The sequence below is a fragment of the Passer domesticus genome, chromosome 27 (assembly GCF_036417665.1).
Source record: "Passer domesticus isolate bPasDom1 chromosome 27, bPasDom1.hap1, whole genome shotgun sequence".
Lineage (NCBI taxonomy): Eukaryota > Metazoa > Chordata > Aves > Passeriformes > Passeridae > Passer > Passer domesticus.
In genome coordinates this window covers 4,216,045-4,226,549 of record NC_087500.1, presented here as the reverse complement: position 1 = coordinate 4,226,549, position 10,505 = coordinate 4,216,045, and the positions used below count along the sequence as shown (strand labels likewise).

The 10,505-nt window shown below is 64.0% G+C and overlaps 1 protein-coding gene across 1 annotated transcript; it reads right to left on the bottom strand.

Annotated features, from left to right (window-relative positions):
* Positions 1 to 267: 267 nt before the first annotated feature.
* On the bottom strand, positions 268 to 9,444 carry PGAP3 (post-GPI attachment to proteins phospholipase 3). The gene is made up of 8 exons (XM_064400029.1): positions 9,200 to 9,444; positions 7,316 to 7,413; positions 7,087 to 7,239; positions 5,226 to 5,288; positions 5,077 to 5,138; positions 2,858 to 2,994; positions 1,796 to 2,000; positions 268 to 753 (listed from the first exon to the last, which is right to left on the bottom strand). The coding sequence occupies exons 1-8, from the start codon at positions 9,390 to 9,392 to the stop codon at positions 690 to 692; spliced, it is 975 nt and encodes a 324-aa protein (XP_064256099.1). The 5' UTR covers positions 9,393 to 9,444; the 3' UTR covers positions 268 to 689.
* Positions 9,445 to 10,505: the final 1,061 nt, after the last annotated feature.

The following is a 10,505-nucleotide window of genomic DNA, read 5'->3' as shown; positions in this document are numbered from 1 at the left end:
GTGGGTGGGCTCTCACCAGGGGGGTTTGGGGCACAAATGGGAGTGCAGGATGGGGGGATATGGGATATGCTGAGGGGTTTGGGGAGCACTGAGGGGGTTGGGGACACCTGGAGGGGATTTTGGGGCACGTGGGGTGGGACAGAGTGAAAGCAGGGTGGGCAGTGGGGTGGGGCAGAGCAGACAGGGGGGCTGGGGGGGCACAGGCTGCCCTTGGGGCAGGGAGGGGACACGGGGAGGGGACACGGGGAGGGGACACAAACCCAGCACTTCACAGATTAAAGTCACCTTTATTGACATCCCACAACACACCCGGGGAGGGGGAATGGGGGGGCACAGCCCCTCTGGGCTGGGAGGGGGGCACACCCAGCCCCAAGGCACCCACACAACACCCCCCACCCCCGCCAGAGCCCCCCAGCAGGGCCCCCCCCCCCCACGCACACAGACCCCTCCCCAGTCACCTCACGGGGGTCCCCAGCTCAGGGAGGGTTTGGGGAGGGGGCTCGGCTGTCCTTGACCCCTCCGTGCCCAGCAGGGAGATGGGGGGCACGGGGGTCTGGGGGAGAAAAACAAACCTCAGAAGGCAGCTGGGGGGGGCAGGAGGCTGTGGCCAGGGGGGGCTGGGAGGTCTCTTGGCACAGGGCAGGGCTCTGGGGGGGCACGGGGGGCTCTGCCCACCCCCCCCAGCAGCTCTAGTCCACTTTGAAGAGGTCGGAGTTGGCCTTCAGGAGGTAGAGGCTGTCGTCCATCAGGAAACTGGGGGGACAAAGGGGGGGGGCTTGGTGGCAAGGGGGGGTTTAGGGGAGCCTTGCACCCCAACATTGAGCACAGCAACGCCGGGGTCCCTCCAGCACCCCGATTTCAAGGTGGGGAGGGGGGGTCTGTGCATGCCACAGGAAAGAGAGGGACCGAGAACATCCCAGGGGAAAGTGAGGGGTGCTGAGCACCCCGATTTCAACAGAGGGGTCACAGCACCCACTGTGGGGTCTCCGACAGCTCCGTGTCAAGGCTGGGACTCCCAGCACCCCACGGGAAAGTGTGGGGGCCCTGAGCCCCCCAATTCCAAGGAGGGGAGGCTGAGAACCCCACAGCCCTGAACCCCCCAGTTCCAAGAGGGCGATCTCAAGCACCCCACAGATTTGAGCCCCCCAATTCCAAGGGGGGGGACACTGAAAACCCCACAGCCCCGAGCCCCCAATTCCAAGAGGGGGATCCTGAGCACCACAAAGTCCTGAGCCCCCCAATTCCAAGAGGGACACTGAGAACCCCACAGACCACAGTGAACCCTAAGCCCCCCAATTCCAAGAGGGTTCCTGAGCACCCCAATTCCAAGGGGGGGGGGACACCCAGCACCCCCATAGCCCTGATCTCCCAATTCCAAGGAGGGGAGGCTGAAAACCCCACAGCCCTGAGCTCCCCAGTTCCAAGGGGGGGACATTGAAAACCCCACAGCCCTGAGCCCCCAATTCTAAGGGGGGATCCTGAGCACCCCAATTCTAAGAAGGAGATCCCGAGCACCCCACAGTCCTGAGCTCCCCAATTCCAAGAAGGGGACACTGAGCACCCCAATTCCAAGAGGGCTCCTGAGCCCCCCAATTCCAAGAGGGACACCGAGAGCCCCACAGACCACCGTGAACCCCGAGCCCCCCAATTCCAAGAAGCATCCCCCAGCAGAGTCCCAGACCACACCAGAGCCCCCCAAACCCCGCGTGGGGGAAGCGCTGCACCCCTGAACCTCCCTGGGGAACTCGGGGAGCCCCTCACCCCCATTTTCCCTGCCCTGGTGGGGGTCGCTGACCTGTAGAAGAGCACGTTGAGGGGGATGGTCCCGATGTGCCAGAGCGCGTGGGCGTCCAGCACCCAGAGCAGCGGGGGGAAGTCGAGCAGCTCGAGCAGCGCCAGCGCCTGCAGCAGCAGCACCGCGGCCGCGCATTTCCACACGTGCGGCAGCCGCCGGCCCTGGCGCACGCACCAGCGCAGCCACCACGCCACCGTCAGCGTGCCTGGGGGGGGGAAACGGGGCTGGGGGCGGCCGGAGCACCGGCAGGGCTCGGGGGCACGGGGGGACGGGGACAGGGGGTGGCCAAAGCCGGTCAGAATTCCTGGGGAAACAGCGGGGAACAGGGAAAGGGGTGGCCAAACTCGGTCAGAATTCCTGGGGACAGAGTGGGGCATCAGGGAGAGGGGCTGGCCAAACTCGGTCAGAATTCCTGGGGACACAGGGTGAGGATTAAGGAGAGTGTGGTGCCCAAACTCGAGGGGGATCAGGGAGAGGGGTGCCCAAATTCTGTGAGAATTTCTGGGAAAATAGGGGAGGTCAGGGACAGGGGGTGCCCAAACACGGTCAGAATTCCTGGGGAAACAATGGCACCGCGGGCTCAGGGGGTGGCCAGAGCATGGGCAGAGCTCCTGGGGCACAGGGGGGATCAGGGCCAGGGGGTACCCAAAGCCTGTCAGAATTCCTGGGGAAACAGGGTGAGGAACAGGGACAGGGGAGTGCCCAAATTCTGTGAGAATTCCTGAGGAAACAGAGGGGATCAGGGACAGGGGAGTGCCCAAAGTGTGGTCAGAATTCCTGGGGAAACAGAGGAACACAGGGACATGGGGGTGCCCAAACTGTCAGAATTCCTGGGGAAACAGCGAGGGGATCAGGGAGAGAGGGGTGCCCAAACTCTGTCACCATTCCTGGGAAAACAGCGGGCTCAGGGACAGGGCAGTGCCAGCCCCTGGGCACAACTCCATGAAAATGGGGGCTCAGGGGTGGGGAGGGCACGGACTGACCCTGACACAGCCCCAGCCCCTCCCAGTGGCCCCCAGCCCCTCCCAGTGGCCCCCAGCCCCTCCCAGTGGCCCAGCTGACCCGCAGCAGCGTTGGCCACCAGGTTGTAGCCGTAGTCGAAGCGCACGAGGCTCAGGTAGGAGATGTGGCCGGCGAGGAAGAGCAGGAGGAAGGCTCTGAAGACGCTGATTAAGGCCGGGCGCTGCAGCCCCAGCGTCCTGCGGGGAAGGGGCATGGTCAGGGGCCCCCCAGTACGGCCAAGGGTCCTCCCAGTATGGCCTGGGCTCCTCCCAGTACGGCCCAGGCTCCTCCCAGTACGGCCCAGGCTCCTCCCAGTACGGCCCAGGCTCCTCCCAGTACGGCCCAGGCTCCTCCCAGTATGGTCAGGCTCCTCCCAGTATGGCCCAGGCTCCTCCCAGTATGGTCAGGCTCCTCCCAGTATGGCCCAGGCTCCTCCCAGTATGACCCAGGCTCCTCCCAGTATGACCCAGGCTCCTCCCAGTATGGCCCGGGGTCATCCCAGTATGGCCCAGGCTCCTCCCAATACGGCCCAGGCTCCTCCCAGTATGGTCAGGCTCCTCCCAGTATGGTCAGGCTCCTCCCAGTATGGCCCGGGCTCCTCCCAGTATGGCCCGGGCTCCTCCCAGTATGGCCCGGGGTCATCCCAGTATGGCCTAGGCTCCTCCCAGTATGGTCAGGCTCCTCCCAGTATGGTCAGGCTCCTCCCAGTACAGCCCAGGCTCCTCCCAGTCCAGCCCAGTGCCTCCCAGTATGGCCCAGTGCCTCCCAGTACACTCCCCAGTCTAGCTGTAGACAGCCCCAGTGCCTCCTAGTCTGCTCCCAGTGCCTCCCAGTTTGCCTCAGTGCCCCCCACCTGTCCCCAGTGCCTCCCAGTTTGCCCCAGTGCCCCCCGTCCATCCCCAGCACTCCAGAGTTCACCCCCAGTGCCTCCCATCTGTCTCCAGTCCCACCTAGTGCCTCCCAGTGCCCCCCACTCTGTCCCCAGTCCATCCCCAGTGCCCCCCAGTTCACCCCAGTGCCTTCCAGTTTGCCCCAATTCACGCCCAGTTTGCCCCAGTGCCCCCTAGTCTGTCCCAGCACCCCCAGTCCATCCCCAGCACCCCCAGTGCCCCCCAGGCCTGTTCCCAGTCCCCCCCAGTTTGCCCCAGTCCATCCCCAGTGTCCCACATCCATCCCCAGCACCCCCCAGTCCCCCCCAGTGCCCCAGTGCCCCCTGGGCCAGTCCCTCCCAGTCCCCCCTCCAGTGCCCCCAGTCCCTCCCCTTCTGTCCCAGTCCTTCCCAGTCCCCCCCAGTCTGTCCCAGTTTGCCCAGTCCCCCCCAGTTTGCCCAGTCTGTCCCAGTCTGTCCCAGTTTGCCCAGTCTGTCCCAGTGCCCCCAGTTTGCCCAGTCTGTCCCAGTTTGCCCCAGTGCCCCCAGTTTGCCCAGTCTGCCCCAGTCTGTCCCAGTCTGCCCCAGTCTGTCCCAGTCTGCCCCTGTTTGCCCAGTCTGCCCCAGTTTGCCCAGTCTGTCCCAGTTTGCCCAGTCTGCCCCAGTCTGTCCCAGTCTGCCCCAGTCTGTCCCAGTCTGCCCCAGTTTGCCCAGTCTGTCCCAGTTTGCCCAGTCTGCCCCAGTGTGCCCAGCCTGTCCCAGTGTGCCCAGCCTGTCCCAGTTTGCCCAGTTTGCCCAGTCTGTCCCAGTGTGCCCAGCCTGTCCCAGTTTGCCCAGTTTGCCCAGTCTGTCCCAGTGTGCCCAGCCTGTCCCAGTCTGTCCCAGTCCGTCCCAGCCTGTCCCAGTCTGTCCCAGTTTGCCCAGTGTGCCCAGTCCATCCCAGTCTGTCCCAGTTTGCCCAGTCTGTCCCAGTCCGTCCCAGTCTGTCCCAGTTTGCCCAGTTTGCCCAGTCTGTCCCAGTCCGTCCCAGTCTGTCCCAGTTTGCCCAGCCTGTCCCAGTGTGCCCAGTCCCCCCCAGTCTGTCCCAGTTTGCCCAGCCTGTCCCAGTCTGTCCCAGTCTGTCCCAGTGTGCCCAGTCCGTCCCAGTCTGTCCCAGTGTGCCCAGCCTGTCCCAGTGTGCCCAGACTGTCCCAGTGTGCCCAGTCTGTCCCAGTGTGCCCAGCCTGTCCCAGTGTGCCCAGTCTGTCCCAGTCTGTCCCAGTCCGTCCCAGTCTGTCCCAGTCCGTCCCAGTTTGCCCAGTGTGCCCAGCCTGTCCCAGTCTGTCCCAGTCCGTCCCAGTCCGTCCCAGTGTGCCCAGTCTGTCCCAGCCTGTCCCAGTGCCCCCAGTTTGCCCAGCGTGCCCGCTCCCACCTGACGCAGCACAGGTACACGGAGTGCAGGACGACGGCCGAGGCACAGAAATAATCCAGCTTCTGTGGGGAGGGGGGTGAGCCCGCTGCCCGGGGCACTGGGGAGGGGGCACCGTGCCCCCCGGGCCGGGGCACGCTGCGGGCACCGACCTCCGTCAGCGCCGTGTCCCTGGTGTGGAACACCGTGGACCAGAACCAGGCGTTCAAGGAGACCTGGCAGGGGAAACGGGGGGTTGTGGGGTGGGGGGTGTGGGTCAGGGACCCCCACGGCGGGGACAGCGCCCCGGGGAGTGGGGGAGGTGGGAATGGGGTGGGGAGGGGGGAGGTGGGTGGGAGTGGGGGAGATGGGGGGAGGGAGGGGGAAAAGGAGGAAAGGGGAAGGGGGAAAAGGGAAGGGGGAAAAAAGGGGAAAAGGGAAGGGGGAAATTGGAAGGGGAAAATGGGAAGGGGGAAATGGGAAGGGGGAAAAGGAAAGGGGAAGGGGAGAAAGGGAAGGGGAAGGGGGAAAATGGAAAGGGGAAAAGGAAAGGGGGAAATGGAAAGGGGGAAAAGGAAAGGGGGAAAAAAGGGGAAAAGGGAAGGGGGAAATGGGAAGGGGAAAATGGGAAGGGGGAAAAGGGAAGGGGGAAAAGGAAAGGGGGAAAAGGAAAGGGGGAAAAGGAAAGGGGGGAAAAAAAGGGGAAAGGGAAGGGGGAAATTGGAAGGGGAAAAAGAAAAGGGGAAAAGGAAAGGGGGAAAAGGAAAGGGGGAAAAGAAGGGGGAAAAGGAAAGGGGGAAAAGAAGGGGAAAAAGAAGGGGAAAAAGGGAAGGGGGAAATAAAGAAGGGGAAAAAGGGAAGGGGAAAAGGAAAGGGGGAAAGGAAAGGGGAAAATGGGAAGGAGAAAATAGAAAAGGGGAAATGGAAAGGGGAAAATAAAAAGGGGAAAATAGAAAGGGGAAAAGGGGAAGGGGGAAAGGGAAGGGAAAGGAGTGGAAAAGGGAAGGGGAAGGAGGAAAGGGAAGGAAGAAAAGGAAAGGGGGAAAAGGAAAGGGGGAAAAGGAAAGGGGAAAGGACTGGAAATGGGAAGGGGAAGGAGGAGAAGGGAAAGAGGGGAGAGGGAGGAGAAAAAAAGGGGAAAGGAAAAGGAAGAGAAAGGAGGGAGAAAGGGACAGAAAAGAGAAGGAAAGGAGAGGAAAATGAGAGGGGAAAAAGTGAGAGAAAGGGAGGGAAAAAGGTGGGGAAAAGGATGGGAAAAAAGGGAAAAGAAAGGGAAAAGCGAGGGAAATGAGGGGAAAAGTGAGGGAAAGGATGGGAAAAGTGAGGGAAAGGATAGGAAAAGTGAGGGAAAGGATGGGAAAAGTGAGGGAAAGGATGGGAAAAGTGAGGGAAAGGATGGGAAAAGGACGGGAAAGGATAGGAAAAGTGAGGGAAAGGATGGGAAAAGTGAGGGAAAGGATGGGAAAAGGACGGGAAAGGATGGGAAAAGGACGGGAAAGGATGGGAAAAGGATGGGAAAAGGATGGGAAAAGTGAGGGAAAGGATGGGAACAGGATGGGAACAGGATGGGAACAGGATGGGAAAAGGATGGGAAAAGGATGGGAAAAGATGATGGGAAAAGATGATGGGAAAAGATGATGGGAAAAGGGAGGGAAAAGGGAGGAAAAAGGGAGGAAAAAGGGTGGGAAAGGGAGGAAAAGAGAGGGAAATGATGGTAAAAGTGAGGGAAATGATGGGAAAGGATGGGAAAAAGATGGGAAAAGGATGGGAACAGGATGGGAACAGGATGGGAAAAATGATGGGGAAAGATGATGGGAAAAGGATGGGAAAAGGGAGGGAAAAGGTGGAAAAAGGATGGGAAAGGGGAGGGAAAAGGGAAGAGAAATGACGGGAAAAGATGGGAAAAACGAGGGGAAAAAAAGTGAGGGGAAAAAAGTGAGGAAGGAAAAAAAGAAAAGGCAAAAAAAAAAAAAAAAGGAGGGGAACAGAAGGAGCAGGGTGGGAAGGGCAGGGAGAGGCGGGCCGGGGGCTCACCCAGGCGAAGGCGACGCACGTGGGGTAGGTGGGGGCGGCGCGCGGCACGGCGGCGCGGTACCGCCGCAGCATCGCCAGGCTGGCCAGCCCGTTCAGGAAGGAGGCCAAGGCAGAGGCGGGCTCCTGGAAGAACAGGAACCGCCAGAAGGGCCACTGCGAGGGGCCGGGGGCGTCAGCAGCGCGGGGGGACCCCCGGGCAGCCCCCCACAACCCCCGGAGCCGCGCTGACCTTGCCGTGGAACTGCGGCACGCCGCGGCCGCCCTGCTGGTAGCGCCGCACCGCCTGCCACATGCACTCGTACTGGCACTCGGCCGGGCACGTCCAGCCTGCGGGCACAGGGGCACGTCCCGGGGGGCCAGGGAATGCCAGCGTGGGCAGGGAATGCCAGTGTGGGCAGGGAATGCCAGCGTGGGGCAGGGAATGCCAGTGTGGGCAGGGAATGCCAGTGTGGGCAGGGAATGCCAGCGTGGGCAGGGAATGCCAGTGTGGGCAGGGAATGCCAGCGTGGGGCAGGGAATGCCAGCGTGGGGCAGGGAATGCCAGCGTGGGGCAGGGAATGCCAGCGTGGGGCAGGGAATGCCAGCGTGGGGCAGGGAATGGCAGTGTGGGCAGGGAATGGCAGTGTGGGGCAGGGAATGCCAGCGTGGGGCAGGGAATGCCAGGATGGGGCAGGGAATGCCAGCGTGGGGCAGGGAATGCCAGCGTGGGGCAGGGAATGCCAGTGTGGGGCAGGGAATGCCAGCGTGGGGCAGGGAATGCCAGCGTGGGCAGGGAATGCCAGTGTGGGGCAGGGAATGCCAGTGTGGGGCAGGGAATGCCAGCGTGGGGCAGGGAATGCCAGTGTGGGGCAGGGAATGCCAGTGTGGGGCAGGGAATGCCAGTGTGGGCAGGGAATGCCAGCGTGGGGCAGGGAATGCCAGCGTGGGGCAGGGAATGCCAGTGTGGGGCAGGGAATGCCAGCGTGGGGCAGGGAATGCCAGTGTGGGGCAGGGAATGCCAGCGTGGGCAGGGAATGCCAGTGTGGGCAGGGAATGCCAGTGTGGGGCAGGGAATGCCAGCGTGGGGCAGGGAATGCCAGCGTGGGGCAGGGAATGCCAGTGTGGGGCAGGGAATGCCAGCGTGGGGCAGGGAATGCCAGCGTGGGGCAGGGAATGCCAGCGTGGGGCAGGGAATGCCAGTGTGGGGCAGGGGATCCCAGTATGGCCCAGTAGCTCCCAGTATGGGCCAGGGGAGCGTCCCGGACCAGAGCAGGGTGAGGGGAGAGGGTGGGGGTCACCCCCCTGGGACCGGGGACACCCCCAGCCCCACTGGACAGTCTGAAGGATGCACAGCCAGTAGCTCCCAGTACGGCCCAGTGCATCCCAGTATGGCCCAGTGCATCCCAGTACGGCCCAGTGTCCCTCCAGACAGTTCAGGATGGCCCAACAGCTGTCCTGGCAAAGTCCAGTGACCCCCCAGTACACCCCAGTGACTGCCCAGTGTGGCCCAGTGACCCCCCCCAGTATGCCCCAGTGCCTTCCAGTATGGTCCAGTGACCGCACTTCACAGCCCGGCACCTCCCAGTACAGACCAGAACCATCCCAGTAGCCACCAGCACGAGCCAGTGACAACCAGTACAGGCCCAGTGACCACGAACGCAGCCCCAGTGCCCCCCAGCATCACCCAGCGCCTCCCAGTTCAGCCCCAGTCCCTCCCAGTTCAGCCCCAGTCCCTCCCAGTTCAGCCCCAGCACCTCCCAGTTCAGCCCCAGCACCTCCCAGTTCAGCCCCAGTCCCTCCTAGTCCCTCCCAGTTCAGCCCCAGTCCCTCCCAGTTCAGCCCCAGTCCCTCCTAGTCCCTCCCAGTTCAGCCCCAGTCCCTCCCAGTTCAGCCCCAGTCCCTCCTAGTCCCTCCCAGTTCAGCCCCAGTCCCTCCCAGTTCAGCCCCAGCACCTTCCAGTCCCTCCCAGTCCCTCCCAGTTCAGCCCCAGTCCCTCCCAGTTCAGCCCCAGTCCCTCCCAGTCTCTCAGCCAGGGGGCGTGGCTCCGAAGGGGGCGTGGCCAAATGAGGTGAGGCCTGTCCGGAGGGGGCGTGGCCTCAGCGCCCGCCAGCCAATGGGAGCGGGGGGGCGGTACCTGTCAGGCCCATGTACAGCGGCTGCCGGGCGCGGAAGTGCCGCAGCGCCGCCCCCGAGCAGTTCTGCCGCTCGCAGCGGCTCAGGCACTCCCGGTACAGCGGCTCCCGGTCCCCCTGCGAGCCCTGGGCCGGGCCCGGCGCCGCCGCCGCCATGAGAAGCAGCAGCAGCAGCAGCGCGGCCCGCGCCGCCATCGCCGCCTGGCCCGGCCGCTTCCGGCCCGCCCCGGAAATGGGGGCGGCGCGGGGCACTATGGGATATACCGCCCCCGCCGGCCGCGGGAGGTGATGGGATATAGTCCTCCTAGCGGGAGCATCATGGGATATATCCCCCCGCGTGCGCTCTGCAGAGGCTCATGGGATATATCCCCCTCAGTTGCGCTCTGCAGAGGCTCATGGGATATATCCCCCCTCAGTTGCGCTCTGCAGGGGCTCATGGGATATATCCCCCCATGGGGCCCGGGGGTCCCGGGGCGCTGCGGGGACCCTCCGGTGTCCTGCGGGGACCCTCCGGTGTCCTGCGGGGACCCTCCGGTGTCCTGCGGGCTCGGGGCCAGTTCAGGGCCCGGGGGCAGCGCGGCCTGAGGAGCTGAGTGGTCCCGGCCATGCGGGATCGCGGCCGTGGGACGAGGTCCCCATGGCGGCCTGGCCTGAGGTGACAGTGACGCGCTGGGTCCCCATTCCCGTGGCAGGCGGGACCCCAAACCGGGGATCCCCCTCTGTGGGGGCTCCTCCCTCGTGGCAGCCTCGGTGGCACAGACTGGGGTGACCAAGGGCACAGCCTGCCCTGTGTGGGGTCACGTCCTGGCCCCCATCCCGCTGCTCCTGGCTCTGCCCAGCCAGGGGGTCCCCATGTGAGGGGTCCCCATGTCAGGGGGTCCCCATGTCAGGGGTCCCCATGTCAGGGGGTCCCCCCCTGTGCAGAACCCCCTGTCCCAGTTCATTCTGAGTGCCCAGGGCAGCAGGTGATGGCAGAACAGGTGGGGGGACAGGTGCCAGCTCTTGGTCACCCCAGTGGGGACCCGTGAGTTGCTGCTGGGCTGTCCCTGTCCCCAGGAGTGTCCCCAGCCCCCTGCGCCATTCTGGGCTGCCAGGAGTGTCCCCAGGAGTGTCCCCAGGAGTGTCCCCAGGAGTGTCCCCCAACCCCTGGCACTATCCCCTAAACCCACGAGTGCTATTTCTGACCCTGTCCCCAGGAGTGTCCCCAGCCCCCTGCGCCATTCCGGGGTGCCAGCTCTGCCCCCCACCCCCTGGCACTGCCCCCCACAACCCACAAGTGCTATTTCTGTCCCTGTCCCCAACACGGGT

What these genes read in the sequence shown, in the direction of transcription:
- PGAP3 (XM_064400029.1), bottom strand. Translation starts at nt 9,392, where the DNA reads ATGGCGGCGCGGGCCGCGCTGCTGCTGCTGCTGCTTCTCATGGCGGCG. An exon ending in TGCCGCAGTTCCACGGCAAG is followed by an intron (nt 7,240 to 7,315) that starts GTCAGCGCGGCT and finishes GGCCCCTCGCAG; the next exon opens with TGGCCCTTCTGGCGGTTCCT. An exon ending in CTCAACGTGCTCTTCTACAG is followed by an intron (nt 754 to 1,795) that starts GTCAGCGACCCC and finishes TTGTCCCCCCAG; the next exon opens with TTTCCTGATGGACGACAGCC.